Source organism: Liolophura sinensis, chromosome 12 (assembly GCF_032854445.1).
Source record: "Liolophura sinensis isolate JHLJ2023 chromosome 12, CUHK_Ljap_v2, whole genome shotgun sequence".
In the NCBI taxonomy this organism is placed as follows: domain Eukaryota; kingdom Metazoa; phylum Mollusca; class Polyplacophora; order Chitonida; family Chitonidae; genus Liolophura; species Liolophura sinensis.
In genome coordinates this window covers 20,485,989-20,504,610 of record NC_088306.1, presented here as the reverse complement: position 1 = coordinate 20,504,610, position 18,622 = coordinate 20,485,989, and the positions used below count along the sequence as shown (strand labels likewise).

The 18,622-nt window shown below is 38.9% G+C and overlaps 2 protein-coding genes across 2 annotated transcripts in view; one reads left to right on the top strand and one right to left on the bottom strand.

Moving 5' to 3' along the window:
- Positions 1–2,613, bottom strand: part of LOC135479069 (propionyl-CoA carboxylase beta chain, mitochondrial-like) — a 46,361-nt gene extending 43,748 nt beyond the window's left edge. Inside the window, exons 1-2 of the mRNA XM_064758787.1 lie at positions 2,401–2,613; positions 1,193–1,306 (exon numbers count right to left, since the gene is read on the bottom strand). Of these exons, the coding sequence (XP_064614857.1) occupies positions 1,193–1,306; positions 2,401–2,610 (324 nt within the window). The 5' untranslated portion in view covers positions 2,611–2,613. The remainder of the gene's footprint in view (positions 1–1,192; positions 1,307–2,400) is intronic.
- Positions 2,614–2,883: 270 nt separating this feature from the next.
- LOC135479631 (uncharacterized) lies at positions 2,884–16,912 on the top strand. The gene is made up of 13 exons (XM_064759524.1): positions 2,884–2,986; positions 3,099–3,151; positions 3,948–4,181; positions 5,802–5,954; positions 6,507–6,598; positions 7,038–7,088; positions 7,482–7,622; positions 8,945–9,093; positions 10,052–10,159; positions 10,798–10,942; positions 12,507–12,613; positions 14,120–14,244; positions 16,582–16,912. The coding sequence occupies exons 3-13, from the start codon at positions 3,969–3,971 to the stop codon at positions 16,588–16,590; spliced, it is 1,293 nt and encodes a 430-aa protein (XP_064615594.1). The 5' UTR covers positions 2,884–2,986; positions 3,099–3,151; positions 3,948–3,968; the 3' UTR covers positions 16,591–16,912.
- Positions 16,913–18,622: the final 1,710 nt, after the last annotated feature.

Genomic DNA, 18,622 nt, shown 5'->3' with positions numbered 1-18,622 from the left:
ATCCAGAAGAAAATCTACCTTGTCTTAGCTTAAAATTGTACCTCGAACGATAGGAACTGAATTTGAACCTTCAACCAGTGATCTCACGGGTTAAGGACATTAGGCCCTTCAGCCAACCAAACACACATGTACTTGTATATACACATCTCAGAAATGGCTTGTTTCTTTATTTAAATGAATCTCAGGGTTATTATTGGTGACGCAAAACTGCAAGATTCCCCCCCCCCCCCCTTCCCTTATCAGAGTATTGTATATGAGCGTGTATGTCATCATCTAGAATTCAAGCCAGAGAAAACAATCACACCTCTCTTTGTTAACATTAAAGCACTGCACGCTTGGACCACCATTGGGATTTCAGCAAATCTGTAATATATTTAATTAAGTGACTGCTTGAACATGTGAAACTTTTCATGGTCTCTAGTATAGTTTCACGTCGAAAATTCAGACAAGAATATGTAGAGCTGGTGGATAAGTTTGCAAATGTGTTAGCACAGGAATGGTTCTTTTGTTTACCTACACAATACCGCATAACATACATGTATGTGTACTGGTACGTAATTAAAACTCCAATAAGGCTTATACCAGTGAGCCATATCATCACTTCATATATAACCACATATTAGAATGTTATGGAAGAATAATATTACTTTCAGTGATCATATGTGTTACATGTATATAAGCTTTTAGGGCTTATTTTAGGGCTCCTTTTTAAGGAGTGAGGGAGTGCCTGCTTGGGGTTTAACGTCGTACTTAACAATTTTTCAGTCAGAAGACAACGAAGGAATCCTTACAGCACATGTAATGCGCCGCCTTGTTGCAGGACAGATTTCCACCGCTCTTTTATCTAGTGCTGCTTCACTGAGATGCCTTACCGCAGGCCAGTAAGCTGCCCTCCCGAGCCATTATACTGATACGGGTCAACCAGTTGTTGCACTATCCCCTTCATGCTAAACGCCAAGCATGATACGGGTCAACCAGTTGTTGCACTATCCCCTTCATGCTAAACGCCAAGCAAGGAAGTTACAACTTCCTCTTATAAAGTCTTCAGTGTGACTCAACCCAGGATTGACCCTGGACCTACTGCTCCCAAAACGAACGCTCTATCAACTGTGCCATCGGGGCCAGTTTAGGGTAAAGGGCTTCAACTAAACTAGAAGCAGTAATATAAAGCACATATGCTTCAGTTGTGTACCTTTTCATGGTCCATACCAAAGTCTGTACAGTTGTGCTCCAGAAACATGTCATATTCCACAAAAGAGCCTGGGTCACACAAAAGGTGAACCCTCTCCCGTGCAGTTAGCTTCCCCTGGAAAGATGAAAATGGCAAAATTCAAAGAGGTGCAAAAATGAAGGTGTATTGGTATCGTAGTATGTCATATACTCAACATAGGAAGCACACTGTAAGTTTTACCTTGAAATATGAAATGGAAAAAAAACATTTTTATTTTCCAGCATGAAGTTAACAATAAACTATTGTTCATGATTACACAGGATCAATGTATATGAGTTGTTGTGTATTGTCAGCCTTCCACGACAAATGAAACCTGTATTTCATCTTGAAAACTTGTGAAATGTCAACCATAACACAGCTGCATCAAAAGGTGTGAAGTGTTTGTCTATAAGTCTTTCCGCACAAGGGACAAGTATTATATGTATGTATAAATTTACTGGTATTTTTTTTATTGATATTTATCCCCATTATTTCATCAAAATATATATTTAACTGATGTTTTACACTGTTCTCAAGAATATTTCACTTATACCGCACCAGTCAGCATTACCGTGGGAGGAGACTGGGCAGAGATCATGGGAAACCCATGCCTATCTGCATGTTGCTGGTAGACCTTCCCACACACGGCCAGAGAGGAAGCCAGCATAAGTTGGACTTGAACTCAATGTGACTGCATTGGTGAGAGATTCCAGGGGTCATTGCACTGCGTTAGCACGTTAATCACCTTGGCTACAAAGGCGCCACCTTACAATATACAGCAGTTGTAATAGGCCTACACATAATTAACTTATAATATGCCAATAATTTTTAACAAACGTTTATAATACTAGTAGACATGGTTAAACCCTATTAACTTGTGCCTTTCAACTCTTTCCTTTGTGTCTCTCGTTGTGACCTATCTGGGTCATGAAGACAAACTAGGATGTAGTTTGACCAAAGCAAAATAAAAAAAAGGGCACTGAACTCTAGCTGTTCCTTTGAAAGCACTTACTGACCTTCAGTCGCCCTTGTCACCTGTCAAATATTGTGGTAGATCACCGATGCTACGGCTATGCGACGAATCTGTTAGGTTGCTCAGATTTGTTTCAAACATAACAAGCTTGATCAAGACTGCAAAATTAGACCTGATTCACGTGAAATTATCTTTTGAGTCAAGCGGTAGTCGGTACCTTTTTATGTTGGTTGTCAATCCTGCGCTGCCCACCTCCCAAAACGGCAGCCGCACGTGTTTTCTCGATTCTTTTCTGTACACTGAGTGTGTGTTCCGTGCTTCCTGCGGCCACAGCACACCATCGCACCTGTTGCTGGATGAAGAGGCGCTGTTTTGTCGCAGATTTAGCGACAATTCGTCCTCCAAGCCGAGAAATAAACGATGCCATCGTAGCCGTCTGCTCGGGAAAGGAAGCGCTCTTTAGTTTCGGAGGTGAAAAATATCAATGAAGTAGTCGAAAAATATTAACATTTTGCGTGACTGTGACAAAGATTACACCTTCAGATTTATGCAGATGTTACCTGGACTTTCGCACAAAAATTTTAATGCAATTACACCCATCGTATAACTCGGGAAAAATCAAAGTTTGAATGTTCAGTGGAAAAGCGTCATGGAAGAGTTATCGCTCTTGTTGTATCTCGCGCCAACATTCGGGTTGTGGCGAGTAGTGTACATTGACAACCGATTTTAGAGGCGATACAAATTTCCATTTTGAAACATAATTTAAATTATATTTTCCCCTCTGTTCACATGTAATTTTGACGGTAAGTTATATGCTTTACAAACCACCGTGCAATATATTGCTGACGACACTTTTCTTAATTCGTTTTCAAAATTTGTCATCTGTAGATCATCTGTCATGTTGTATATTCATAGTTTCGAGCACTCGGGTTCCCAAGAAGGAGCAGGAGGTGATCAATAGCATTGAGGTAAATGCACGAAATGCTGATTTTTTTCCGATTCCCACAATTAAAAGTACTATGGTATGGAGACTTTAAAACTATCATATCTGAAAGTTAGATACATTCTGCTTACTTTTCCAGAATGAATTTCTTACATGAAAGCTTTACCAGTTTTTGTGCTAAAATCTCCTTCAGTTCCTTCAAGTTCAATGCCTATCTCGCCTGGGTTAAATTTGCTTTGTTTTCACCTTCAGTACTCTAATGACGTGACCAAAGAGTGTACTGATAATTGGCTTAGCACAGCTTTGACCACACTGCATTACTAAGAATTAAACTTCAGATTCAATTTCCAACCAAATACATCAGCAACAGTCAATAGGAACTCATTTTAGCATTTGTACTGGCTCCATATTAATTAAACAAATCAGGGGATTTGTTACACCGAGGCTGGTGTTACTTGGTGTTAGAATGTGGGAGAATCTGCTTTCATAATGAACATTTGAGCAGTGGATCAGCGACCAACAAAACCAAAGGCATCAACCCTGTTTTAACAACAGCCCAAATGATTTTTTTTTTTTTTTTTTTTTTTTTTGATTGGTGTTTTACGCCGTACTCAAGAATATTTCACTTATACGACGGCGGCCAGCATTATGGTGGGTGGAAACCGGGCATGGCCCGGGGGAAACCCACGACCATCCGCAGGTTGCTGACAGACCTTCTCACGTACGGCCGGAGAGGAAGCCAGCATGCAGCCCAAATGAGTAGATTTGATTAGCATTATTGTGGAGTTTACATTGAACCAATTTCTATTTCTGTCTTACAGTAAAGGGGAATTGAAATCAAGATGCCAGGAAAGACTGGAAAGAAAGGCAACAAGAAAGGGAAGAAGAAAGGAGCCAGTAAGAAATTACCTGGACGCAATGAAACAGCCGAAGTTGTTGTTAAAAGGTTGTTGAAGTGTTATGAGAAAAACTGTGCTTTCACTGAATCGCAGATGTGCCCTGGTATTCGAGATGGTATGAAGAAATGCATTGAGAACAATTCACTTCTTGTTAAGGTAATTATGTGCACCCTTTGCCTCACTATTACTGTGTATTTTAGAGTCCAGGTAATAGCTTTCTAGTACTTGTGGTAGCAACCAAAATAACACTAGTAGTATTTGTATAAAGTACTACACATAAGGTAAGGTTTTTGACCTCTGACCTTGTTGTAGACTTTAATGCAGCAAGTGAACGGAAAGAAATGTCCAGTTCAGTTGCACATCCATGTATGTATAAATACTTATACATACATGTTTACCTTAAGTTTTCATGTTGTTTTGTACATATATTATACTGTTTGTGCGTACCTGCAATTTTTTGTATATATATGTAGGCCTACATGTAAACTAATTTTAAATTCACTTCACTTGTGTATAAAATAATTTTACACATGTACAACAAACTATTATTTTACATAAATACAAAAGAATTGTACTGTAATGTAATTAATGTAATGTAATTACAATTGAATTGTATTACATGTAATTCGTTTGCACGTATGTTTAAAACAAGAATTAATACAAAAATAGCTTGCCATTTAGATGGTTTGCTATGGCAGCCATAGCAGCCAATTTCCTCACGGCGCATTCAGCAATAAGGGGATAATCAATGACTGATTGGCTTGATCAGTATAAGGGCTCGAGCGGTGTTTCTTACTTGCCTTTGGTAAGTCGTCTCAGTGAAGCAACACAAGATAAAAGAGCAGTGGAAATTTGTCTTTAAACAAGGAGGCACATTACAAGTGCTCTAAGGACTCCTTTGTTGTAATCTGATGGAAAAATTGTTAAGTATGACGTTAAACCCCAAGCACTCACTCACTGTGCGGCAACAGTCATAAAATTATCATAAATACAGTACCGTAACTATTTGAACTCTTCTGTAGTCATAGTGTTGGTGGCTGGTTAAATCACAAACTTTCCAATTACTGTATGCATTAAACCTTCTCTTTACAGACAGAATAGGTCTTTTTATATAAATGCGCACCACAAGGTGTACTTCACAAGAGTTTTATCAGTAACTAGTAGTAAAATTTTAGAAGATGTACAGTACATAGTTTGTTACATCAAAGACTTCTCACATTATACACTTAACTTGTAACGCCCATCTTAGAATTCAGAAATTCAAAATGCATTTAATTCTGTTCAAGAAAGTTTTAAAAGTAAGTGAAAGCATGTTTTCAATTTTAAAAAAAATTTGTTTCTGTTGTGTTCACTTTTATATTATTTGTATTACTTTTATGTATAAAACATACAAGGTCTTCCAGCAACCTGCAGATGGTCGTGGGTTTCCCTCTGGCTCTGCCCAGTTTCCTTCCTCCATAATGCTGGTCGTCGTCGTATAAATGAAATATTCTTTCGGCGTAAAACATCAATCAAAAAAATAAGTAAATAAAACATACAGTAAATGATCTAAAATTTCACCCATGACTAAGGCATACATTTGGGCAGATTTTGAGAGTCCTCTTGATTTTATAAAGGTGTTTTGAGGTTTGACCAGATGGTATGATGATATCCTACTAGAAAAATGCAAGTTTCATACAGAAAACTATTATTTCATGACATTTATTTGTCTCTAAATCTGCACTTTTTTGGCGAAATTTTGGGCCATTTACCAATATTTGGCCTTGTCTATTCCAGTTCATCCTGCAGGCTCCAGATGTTGTTGTTCCAGACACTCCCCCGATTCTGCTGGACCCATTGTTGGCAACATTACGCTATGAGCGTTACACATTCATCCGAGATCTGCACATCTGGGACTATCCAATGTCCTACAACACTGTAGCCTCTGTGGTAATTGTGGCTTTCCAGATATACTTCAACGAATCTTTGGTTTCCTTCCATGAGTCTTCATTTTCCTTTCAGAAACCTTTGATTTCTTTCCATGAATCTTTGATTTCCTTCCATCAGTCTTTGATTTCCTTCCATGAATCTCTGGTTTCCTTCCACAAATATCTGGTTTCCTTCCACAAATTTTTGGTTTCCTTCCGCCAGTCTCTGGTTTCCTTCCACAATTCCGTGGTATCTATATTTTCAATATGTAAACGTGCTAAATGTCAGCTGCACGTACCTAGCTTAAATATCAAATAAATGTTGATTCCCTTATCTCTCAATGTTCATGGGGCATTCAGTTTCCTCCACTCATAAAATTTATTGCTGTTGTATAAGTGAAAACCTGCTGAATATTTTTTTAAACAAGAATTAGATAAATTAAATACCAAACAACAAGATTACACTATGGTAGCTTTTTTTTCATTGTTAATACTTTATTTGTCAAAAAATAAATCATCTAACTCACTGGCACTATACCCTCATAACTGAATGTAAGTTTCATTTTGATTCCAGGCCTTGTTAATGGAGAAGCGTTTTTATCCAATCAGAGAGCTTGAAATGATGGACTGTTTGCTGACAGCACCTCACATTGAACGCTTGTCCAGGTAATGTCTTCTGGAGTATTTGCTGGTAATCAGTGATGTAATTTAGCCTAATTCTTCAACCTTTTCAACTGTTTCTGTGACCAATATTTTGAAACATTCTGAGAGAACTATGGTTTTCACGTTTTTCACCACGTTTTCATGAAGCTTGCATCTTTAATTACACAAACAGATCATTTTAGCCTCATAATAATTGCATGCATAAATTCCACTAAAAAGGAGGTTGAAAAGGTTGAAGACTTACTGTACTTAATTATATTACGCATACATGTATATACATGTATGTGTAGAAAGTCACATGTGCATTCATATTACATGTTTTACCCCGCCAAAAGTAAGACATTTTATTATTTAATGCATTCAGTAATTGGCAAGACAGGTTTAGTAACAAATTTCAAAAAAATTTTGTCTTTTCCACCTTTTCGTCCTGTTATATTTTCAGATCATTTCGAGCTAGCCAGTCCCTGACCACAGTGTCGTTTGACTACAATGAGTGAGTTCTTATACTGTTGTATTTCTCCCCCTGATCAGTCAGCACGAGGTGAATCAGTTAATTATGGTTTACAATTAAATTAGCTTTATCTTGTTTACCATACTCATATATGCCAGAGATCTATGAGTTCAGGTTTCTTTGTTATGATTTCCTGTAAATTGCACTTTTAACATTTTCCCATTATTTTTCTGTTTGATGATGAAGATTCCTACAAACAGTTTCATTTCCTTGCTAGGGCTAAATGCTCAAACCTCCACTAGCTAGGGGGTGGTTTCCTCTGGGCACTCTGGTTTCCTCCACATACGAAACCTGATTAAAGGCAAATATCCTTCCATACAGCATGAAACACCAAATACATGCATTCATATCAATATTTCTCTTTATTCCTTTTAGGTTTGGTGACGAAGGCTGCTATAAGCTGTGTTTGGGACTCAGTGGCAATGTGAATGTAGTGTCTGTCAGCCTCTGTTACTGTGGACTGGGGGTGATCAGTGGGAAGCTGCTTGGGGAGATGGTCTCTACCACTGCTGTCAGGTAACTACTGTGACTGTACTGTGTTGATGTTAGTGGCAGTGTGACTATAGAGTCTGTCAGTCTGTGTCACAGTGGACTGGGGGTGATCAGTGGGAAGCTGCTTGGGGAGATGGTCTCTACCACTGCTGTCAGGTAACTACTGTGACTGTACTGTGTTGATGTTAGTGGCAGTGTGACTATAGAGTCTGTCAGCCTGTGTCACTGTGGACTGGGGGTGATCAGTGGGAAGCTGCTTGGGGAGATGGTCTCTACCACTGCTGTCAGGTAACTACTGTGACTGTACTGTGTTGATGTTAGTGGCAGTGTGACTATAGAGTCTGTCAGTCTGTGTCAGAGTGGACTGGGGGTGATCAGTGGGAAGCTGTTGGGGGAGATGGTCTCTACCACTGCTGTCAGGTAACTACTGTGATTGTACTGTGTTGGGGTCAGTGGCAATGTGACTATAGTGTCTGTCAGCCTGTGTCACTGTGGACTGGGGGTGATCAGTGTTAAGCTACTGGGGGAGATGGTGTCTACCACTGCTGTCAGGTGACTACTGTGACTGTACTGTGGGGGTCAGTGGCAATGTGACTATAGTGTCTGTCAGCCTGTGTCACTGTGGACTGGGGGTGATCAGTGTTAAGCTGTTGGGGGAGATGGTCTCTACCACTGCTGTCAGGTAACTACTGTGACTGTACTGTGGGGGTCAGTGGCAATGTGACTATAGTGTCTGTCAGCCTGTGTCACTGTGGACTGGGGGTGATCAGTCTTAAGCTGTTGGGGGAGATGCTCTCTACCACTGTTCTCAGGTAACTACTGTGACTGTACTGTGTGGGGGTCAGTGGTAATGTAATGATAGTATCTGTCAGTATGTTTGTCACTGTGGACTGGGGGTAATCAGTGGGAAGTTGCTTGGGGAGATGGTCTCTACCACTGTGGGTCTCAGTGGCAATGTGACTATAGTCTCTGTCAGCCTGTGTCACTGTGGGCTGGGGGTAATCAGCGGGAAGTTGCTTGGGGAGATGGTCTCTACCACTGTGGGTCTCAGTGGTAATGTGACGATAGTATCTGTCAGTATGTGTGTGACTGTGGACTGGGGGTAATCAGTGGAAAATTGCTTGGGGAGATGGTCTCTACCACTGCTGTCAGGGTCTCTGCTTTCCAATTCTACCTGATGGTTCTCAATACGTGGAGGATTTTTAAGTTCTACATGAAATTCTAGTCAGACAATATAAACTTATTCCCTCAGTAATGGGTATGTAAAGACTCAAATGTAATAGTATTGTATATGATTTATTTATTCACTTTTTGGGGGGATTTGATTGTTTATTTCTGTTTCTTAGGGACCTGTACCTGGACGGGAATGACCTGGAGTGTGAAGGTGTCATGGAATTGATCCAGCGTTGTGCAGACATGGCTGAAAATGAGGCATTTGAAAGAGAGGAGATGGCACGAAGAAAAGCTGAACAAGAGGCCGAGGAAGAAGCTCTGAGTATTTAACGCTTTCTGTTTGTTTATGCTTGAATTAAGCAGGCTAACACAATACCAGTTTCATTTTGTGTGTTACGGGCAAGTGCAAGCTAAAAAATCCAGGAGGGCCTCCATGGCTCAGTCGGTTAGTGCGCTAGCACCAATGCAGTCACTGTGAGTTCAAGGCCAGCTCATTCTGGCTTCCTCTTGGGCGGTATGTGGGAAGGTCTGCCAGCGGATGGTCGTGGGTTTCCCCCAGGCTCTGCCTGGTTTCCTCCCACCATAATGCTGGCCGCCCACGTATAAGTGAAATATTCTTGAGTACGGCGTAAAACACCAATCAAATAAATAAATAAATAAAAAATCCAAAACTGAAATAAAAATAAAAATTGAAAATCCACCATTTTATATTTCCTGATCTCAATGTTTTCGATGATTTTCCAGATTTTCCATGTCCTTTACCCGAACAATTGGTTGGACAGTCCACATTTCCCAAAAACTGAATTTTTTTGAGTTTCCTTTTTTTATTTTTATGTCCTCCTGTATCCTATATCTGTCCTATATCCTATCCTTGAAAAAACATTCATTCTTTCCATATAGCAAAATTTAAACTGGTGTCATCCTCAATGCGAGAAACCCTAAGCACTCACTCACTCATCCATGACCAGTGAGGTCGTAGGTTCAGATCCTTGCCCTGATGTTTCAGAGGAGGTTTTTTTGGCACTGAAACATGTCCAAGGTTTTCCTGTCGTCCAAAGCTGCGGCAGCCCTGGGGCCACTTTCACAAATCTTCATTAGTCATATTTCTCCAACCTTGGTTATTCTTCCATAAGATTTTTCATTTATGAAAATAGTTCTGAAAAAGTGATTTTAGAAGTTTTGTGAAAGTGGTCCCTGACTTGTCAGATTTATGAACAGTTAAATGAATAACATTGCGTGAATAGACCAGGTTGTAAACATGTACACATATACATCCCCAGGGAAGACTGGGAGGTATTCCCCTTTACGAGGAGACCTCAGTATGGGCAGTGGTACAGACAGTGCGAGGTCACCGTCACCATCCGCCAAGAAGAAGAAGAAAAAGAAAGGTAAGAACATGGCGATATGTGTGAATGTATTTATTATGTATCTGTGTATGTTTGGGGTTTAAGGTCATTTTTAGCAATTTTTCAGTCATATGACAACGGGGAGTCATAAGGCATATTATTATGCATGTATGTATGCTTGGGATTTAATGTCTTACTTATTCAGTCATATGACAATGGGAAGTCATAAGGCGTATGTATGTGTGTACGCTTGGGGTGTAATGTCGTACATAGCAATTTTTCAGTCATATGACAACGGGGACTCATAAGGTGTATTATTATGAATGTATGTATGCTTGGGGTTTAAGATTATACTAAGCAATTTTTCAGTCATATGACAACGGGGAGTCATAAGGTGTATTATTATGTCTTCATTGCACCAACTGTTCTGTATCATTTTCAATGAATGAAAGAATGAATGAAACATTTATTTATGAAAATCAATGAATGAAACTTTTAATTTATTGATTTGATTGCTGTTTTATGCTGTACTCAAGAATATTTCACTTTTACAGCGTCGGCCAGCATTTCCTTATAAAAATAAGCATTCAGCTTTTTTTTTTTAAATTTTTCTTTTTTTGTGTTACATCCATTCAGTCTTTGGTCTGTCAATAATTTAGTCAGTCAATGTAACTCTGCAGGTAAGAAGAAAAAGAAAAAGGAACCACCCCCTCCACCCCGTGTGGGACCCTGGATATCCAAACTTCACATTGCTAACAATGGCATTGATGGATACGGCAAAGGAGCCAATTTCGCGCCTGTGATTTGCATGAAACTAATTAGCAGGTAAGTTTACCTGGTGTGGTGTTTGTTGAAAAATGTTGTCAATGTTTTTTGATTCATAGTGGTTATGATATGTACACTTAATATATGCAGTAGTATGCAATGATATTTCTTGGTTATTTTTTTATCTTCAAGGAATTTTTTATTTTCTAAATACTTGATGTTAACTGTTTTTGACCTAAAATTTTTTTGTTTTGAGGTTTGTTTGAAAGGTAGGATGGCAACCTGTATTTTTAAACTTATAAACCTGGAAGGGTCAAGGAGGTTAGCCTGCCAGCGCAACACAGCATCCCAGAAATCTCTCACCAATGCTGCATAATGCTGGCAGCCGTTGTGTAAATGAAATGTTTTATGAGCATGGCTAAAATACCAATCAGAATAAATACCAATAAGTAGTGACGTGTCAGCTTATATTATTGTATGAGTTATATTAAAGTTCGCTAGCGCAGAGTAATGACCCAGGAGCCTCTCACCAATGCAGTTGCTTTGAGTTCAAGTCCTCTCCTCTCCAGCCGTAAGTGGAAAAGTCTGCCAGCAACCTGCGGGTGGTCATGGGTTTTCCCCGGACTCTGCCCGGTTTCTTCCCACCATAATGTTGGCCGCTGTCATATAAGTGAAATATTCTTGAGTACGGCGTAAAACACCAATCAAATAAATAAATAAATAAAATATTAAAGTTTTTTGTATATTCATCTGTCTCAAATGTAAGCAGGAGACCTCTTTGATAAAGTCAGAGTCAGGTGATATCAGACCATTAAGTCAGGCATCTTTACACCTGTAAGAGTTGTAAGTTTTAAGTTTCCCTAGAGACATCATTATCATTTGTCACTGGTCTCAAGTCATTTCAGTGTGGCAAAATAATATTTTTGCTAATTCTAATCCCAGATTTTTAAACAAAATTCTCATAAAGAAAAGGACCGAGGAATTTTTCCATAAACAGTAAATATCTTATGTCTGTAAAGCATCAGAGACAAAAAACACATGAAATCAAGACATCAAGAGATGCAATAGGCCAGATTGCTGTGCTGAGCACACAACGGTACACATTGCAGAGCAATCCGCAATGTTGTAGCACGGGCCCAGTGATGATGAAGCGATCTGACTTAAGTTAAAACTTCAGTGCAATTTAAAATTGTTATTTCTTATGTAACAAGGCCAAAATTTTGCTTGACAACCCATAAATTCTGGATACATTATTATACTACAGATTTCAGTTAAAATAACAGAAAGGACCTTACCAAATTTAATGATTGAAATTTTGACTTAAGCCTAAGATCATTTCCTGATCCCAGGGCCTTTGCCACAACATTGCAGATTTTTTGGTTCAACACTGGAGTTGGTTCTCTCTTTTTATGTTTTTATTTCTGAGTTTTCAAATTAAATTTATACTCAAGTTCATGCAAAGTTTCAGGTGTACCCAATAACACACCTTCACATTAAATGCACCCAATTTTTTTAACTTTTTGCAACTGCCGAACCAAAGATTACAAATCACGGTCACATGTACACTCGGCTAAACCAGTATTTCTGCGGTGATTTAACATTAATGTTTCTGTTTTTACACCAGCCTGATCATGAACTCTGACTGTTTTGCGGAAATTGATCTCGAGGACAACCTGATAGGGGACCTGGCTGGGAGAGAACTCTTAGAGGCCCTGGAGAAAAGGGCAGAAGGTGTGGTAACACTGTTTGACAAGTTCCCCAACAGATGGGTTTATTTATTTATTTGTTTGATTAGTGTTTTACACTTTACTCAAGAATATTTCACTTATAAGATGGCGGCCAGCATCATGGTGGAAGGAAACTGGGCACAGCCCAGGGGGAAACCCACAGACATTAAGAATTTATTTAAAAATTTGATATGGGTTAAAAGCCATACTTCAGAATATATCATGAAGGTACACCGGCGATCAGATTAAGTATGGGCAAATGCCGAACAAAAGAAATCAACCATTCACTAATGTACCTGACCAACTTCAGATTTACCACCACTAACTAGCTGAAGACCTAACTGGTCAAAACCCACAAACATCCGCAGGTTCAGATGGGTTTAAAATGATGGACAAACCTTAATGCTATATTACCCTAGTTCCTTAAACTTTTCCAAAATGAAAGAGCAACCCTCAAGTGCAATTTAGGATGTACATTTTAAAATTGATTTTAGAGACATTACAGCAACTACATTGGTTGGATTGGTCAGTTTTAGAGCTTCACAAAAAGTATAATTTTAAGTCAACATAGAGTGAGTAAGTGCTTGGGGTTTAACGTCGTACTTATCAATTTTTCAGTCATCATCAGTTAACACAGAGTAATGCCTTCAGAATATGCTTGAATGAACATCCGGAAAACATGTGAAAAAGATTGAAAAATTACAATAATGACAAAAGTTCATTTTTGTGAAGTGCATTTGTGTATCTTTATAAACAAGGGTAAGAAATACATACATGTATATGGCATTTACTCTGCCAGCCACATATTTGTTATTAGTCTAAGAACAGTTTCCTCCCACCATAATGATGGACGCCATCGTAGTAGTGAAATATTTTAGAATACAGCTTAGAACTGCAATCAAATAAATAAGTACCATAACAGAACTGTGAACTTTCAGTCATTCATTTTATTGATGCTTATTTATTGATCTATTTGATTGGTGTTTTACGCCGCACTCAGAATATTATTCTTGTTGAATGCATTTCTCAAGAAGGTTTCACTTGTGCTATAGTGGCCATTTTCATGGATCTACATGTAGGAAAGAAGAGAGCTAGCACTAAAACATTATGATTTTATACCTTGCTGTGATGTTGTCCCGTATGTTCCTTGTTAGTTGATATGTTGTCACATTCTCCATTGGTAGCTGAAGTTCAGATAATTTGGAATTTGTATCTTTGTTTATCGTGCATCAGAAAAAATATTACAGTTTTCACTGAACAGCAGCAATCGCTTTGGGGTTGTCAATATCCATACATCCTGCAGCATGTACCATAAGCAGCTGTCGACTAGGTTATCTCCCTTTGTTCATCTCTGACATCATTGACACTTTGCCCAATAGTATGGTTACTAACATCATGGAATTCTGTATCTTGTCATTGAGTAATTGTGTAACTAATAATATTCTTTGAATTGCATCTTTGGAACATTACGAATTTAATTGTGTTATTGAAATAACGAAATGTTTTTCAGCAAAACTTCCGTCCATGAAGGTGAGAACTACCCATCGTCTGAACACCGAAACATTTAGTGCAATAGTGAAACTAGGGGCGGGACTGAAGAAGAAGAAGAAAAAGGGCAAGGGAAAAAAGAAGAAAGTAAGTCAGTGAAGTTACATAAGATGGTGCACCCAGCTTACACGTATCTGGAATAATCTTACATGTATCTGGAATAATGTTACATGTGTCTGGAATAATGTTACACGTGTCTGGAATAATGTTACACGTATCTGGAATAATGTTTCACGTATCTGGAATAATAGGTTGTCTCTTCGCTTTATTTTAATATTTTTTTTACCCCTCTTCATTATACTTTCATCATCAAAGTGAATAGAAAAAAGTAAAAAAAAAAATTAACCTGGTTTATCCTGAGGTATAATACCATCAAGAATTAGTATGTTTTCTATTTGTTATGTTCAGCCCTGTTCGGTTGGGCATTACTTTGTTTGCATGTTGTTGTTAACATTAAACATTACAGAATGATTAGCCTTGTCACATGTCAAAATGTGGACATACATACATATAATCTTCTAATATACTGTTTTCACCTAAAGTTTGGTATCTACAAATACAACATTACTGCCTTAAAATGATAATTTTGATGCCGGTACAAGTTTGTCTGATTTGAAATCTGACTTTCCCAAAAAAAAACAAAACAAAAAAAAAACGGCTAACTTTATGTGAAATAAAGTAACTGGTTTATTTTATGTACCAGTATTTGATTGGTGTTTTACCTGTTACATCAGTGATGGCTTTAAGTAGGAACACATTCCACTGCCCTTTATTATGTGACCTTTATCGTGTCACAGTATACTAACACCCCGGTATACTAACACCCCAGACTGTCACAGTATATCAACACCCCAGTATACCAACACCTCAGTATATCAACACCTCACCCAAACACAGTATACTGACATCCCATCTAGCCACAGCTGTATAATAACACTCCACCTAGCCATAGTATACTGACACCACACCCTGTCACAGTATACCAACACCCCAGTCTGTCACAGTATGCCAAAACCACACCTGTCACAGTATACCAACACCCCAGCCTGTCACAGTATACTGACACCAAACCCTGTCACAGTATACCAACACCACACCCTGTCACAGTATACAGAAATTCAACCCTGTCACAGCATACTGACACCCAACCCTGCCACAGTATACCAACACCCCACCGTCACAGTATACCAACACCACAGCCATTCACAGTATATTGACACCACATGTGGCCAGAGTATACTGACACCCCACCCATTCACAGAATACAGCCACCCCCAGTATACCGACACCCCACCCTGTCACAGTGTAACAACACCCTGCCCTATCACAGTATACCAACACCCCACCCTGTCACAATATACCAACACCTCAGCCAACCAACACCCCAGCCAGCCACAGTATAATGATACCCAACCCTGTTACAGTATCCCCACCCCTCAGTCACAGTATACCAACATCCCAGACTGTCACAGTATACTGACACTCCACCCTGTAAGATTAACCCCATCCCCCCCAGCCACAGTATACCAACACACCAGACTGTCACAGTATACTGACACTCCACCCTGTAAGATTAACCCCCTCCCCCCTAGTCACAGTATACCAACACATAAGACTGTCACAGTATACTGGCACTCCAGCCAGCCACAGTATACCAACACCCCAGACTGTCACAGTATGCCAATACCCCAGACTGTTACAGTATGCCAACACCCCAGACTGTCACAGTATGCCAACACCCCAGACTGTTACAGTATGCCAACACCCCAGACTGTCTCAGTATGCCAACACCCCAGACTGTCACAGTATGCCAACACCCCAGACTGTTACAGTATGCCAACACACCATACTGTCTCAGTATGCCAACACCCCAGACTGTCACAGTATGCCAATACCCCAGACTGTCACAGTATGCCAACACACCATACTGTCTCAGTATGCCAACACCCCAGACTGTCACAGTATGCCAACACCCCAGACTGTCACAGTATGCCAACACCCCAGACTGTCACAGTATGCCAACATTCCATACTGTCACAGTATGCCAACACCCTAGACTGTCACAGTATGCCAACACCCCAGACTGTTACAGTATGCCAACACCCCAGACTGTCACAGTATGCCAATATTCCATACTGTCACAGTATGCCAACACCCCAGACTGTCACAATATGCCAACATTTCATACTGTCATAGTAGACTCACACCCCAGCCGGTCACAGTATACTGACACCCAGCCAGTCACAGTAAACTCACACCCCACCAAGTCACAGTATACCGCCACTCCACCCTGTCACAGTATACCGATCACAGTCACAGAAAAAATACTCAACCTACAATGCTATAAACATTTCCAACTTGAATGTCATTGAAAATTTCTTCAGCACAATGTTATGTATATTTCATTTTTCTTTCCCGTTTCAGAAAAAATGAGTCTGGATGAAGTCTGCATCACATCATGGCGTTTATTTCCCGGTCATCTTGTTTACACTGGACGGTAGATCTATATATTTAGTGTACTTACCTTTCCTAAACATGTGTTCAACTTAAACATTAAAAATCAATGCCCTTTTGTTCTAACATACACAAGAACCGGATTCAGAAATACATTCAGTGTAGTTTACTTTTGAATTTGGATAGCCTATTTGTTATTAGTATCTTCACTTCCACTACATGTTTTAATAGTGCATTGTTTTATTGACAGCTGGTATGTTTCATGTTTACTATATTAGCAAGTTATTTAATTTCACCTGTTTTACCGATTCATTGCGCGACTTTTTACACTATAATATTTTGATACAGTATTTCATACTATTGTGTATCTTTGTGATAAATATGTTTCAAGATAACATGTACAAGTAGTTAAATGTAATATAATTGTATATTTTCATGAAATGGTATAAATTTGTAAAAAATATTTATAGAAAGAAATCAAATGAATGGCAGTACTATCGGTGTGTTTTTTTTTTGACTTCATCGTCCCTAGCAGCAGCAAACTATAGACAATTCAGAGGTTCAGCCGTTGTTCAGCCAAATCAAAAGTAACTCTGTGACCAATAACAGATCCCCTTTACAGGGGAGTTTTGAGTTATTGGTAGATCTCCTTTATCGCTATAGACAAAAAAAGGTCCCACTCTATAATGTGACCTGTCAAAAATGTTAGGCGACTATTATTAATCACATTTACTATAACATGAGGGATCATTTGTCTCTGAAACATGGTGAGATAAATCATTGGTAAAGTAATATCCACAAAGATGCCTAACATTGTCCAATGACAATGAAATTGAAACTTCCTTGTTCAAGAACACATTGTGTGGAAACTACAGCGTTATCATCAGTAATTAACCTGTGGACATGGTTTGAGTGAGGGCGAGTGACAGGTTGAAAAAATGACTTCCACACCTGTAAAATTACCACGACAAAAACAGAAATTTGTCTGTAAAGAGCAAGGCTACATGGTACCTTTATTATACACCCAGTAATAACCATCATGAGAAAGTTTCATGTTATTCAATGTAGGCCTTTACACATATGGAGACATTATGTTCAATGTCACTGGTACATGTAAACCTGTCCAATGTTCTTGTATTGCCAAGCACTGAATTTGAACTCTCAAAATTCAGATCAAGAGATTATTTCAATAGCTGACCTCAACCACTAATGTAAATGAAAAATTAACATGTAAAAAAGTCTCACTATAACCTGTCAGACTTTCTTGTAATGGCAATACTGGATTTGAACTCTCAGCCTTGAGATCAATACATAATGACCCAAAATCCTCTCACCAATGTGGTCGCTCTGAGTTCAAGTCCAACTCATGCTGGCTTCCTCTGACTGTTTTTGGGAAGGTCTGCCAACAACCTGCAGATGGTTGTGGGTTTCCCCCCGAGCTCTGCCCGGTTTCCTCCCACCATAATGCTGGCCGCCGTCGTATAAATGAAATATTCCTGAGTACCTGGTAAAACACCAATTAAATAAATAAATAAATACATAGAGATCAATAGGTTAATTAAAAAAAAGACAGCAATAAGGTGATCAAAAATACTGCCCTATAAACCATACATACATACCAATGTTTCAATCAATGGTCATTACAGTTGGAAAAAACCATTAAACCAAAACTACATATTATAGCAAAAAACAGCTTAGTACATACACCTTCCTTTAGATGCTGATCTTCCTATTACACTTGTCATCAGTAATAACAAAAAGAAAATGATTTTGCATGGTAAAGCTGAAAATTTTACCAATGTAAACAGTTCTACATAAATATTTTTACACCTTAGAAGGCAAAAATGTAAGAGTGTACAATTTGAATTCCTACTTTTATTTACAATATAATGTTCATGGAAGTTCAATGAGTTAAATTTAAAATAAACCCTCCGTGAAAGTGTAACAGTTCATTGGTCCAGGACATATGGGGATATTTGTCCCCATACATGTAGGTATCGATGTAAACACA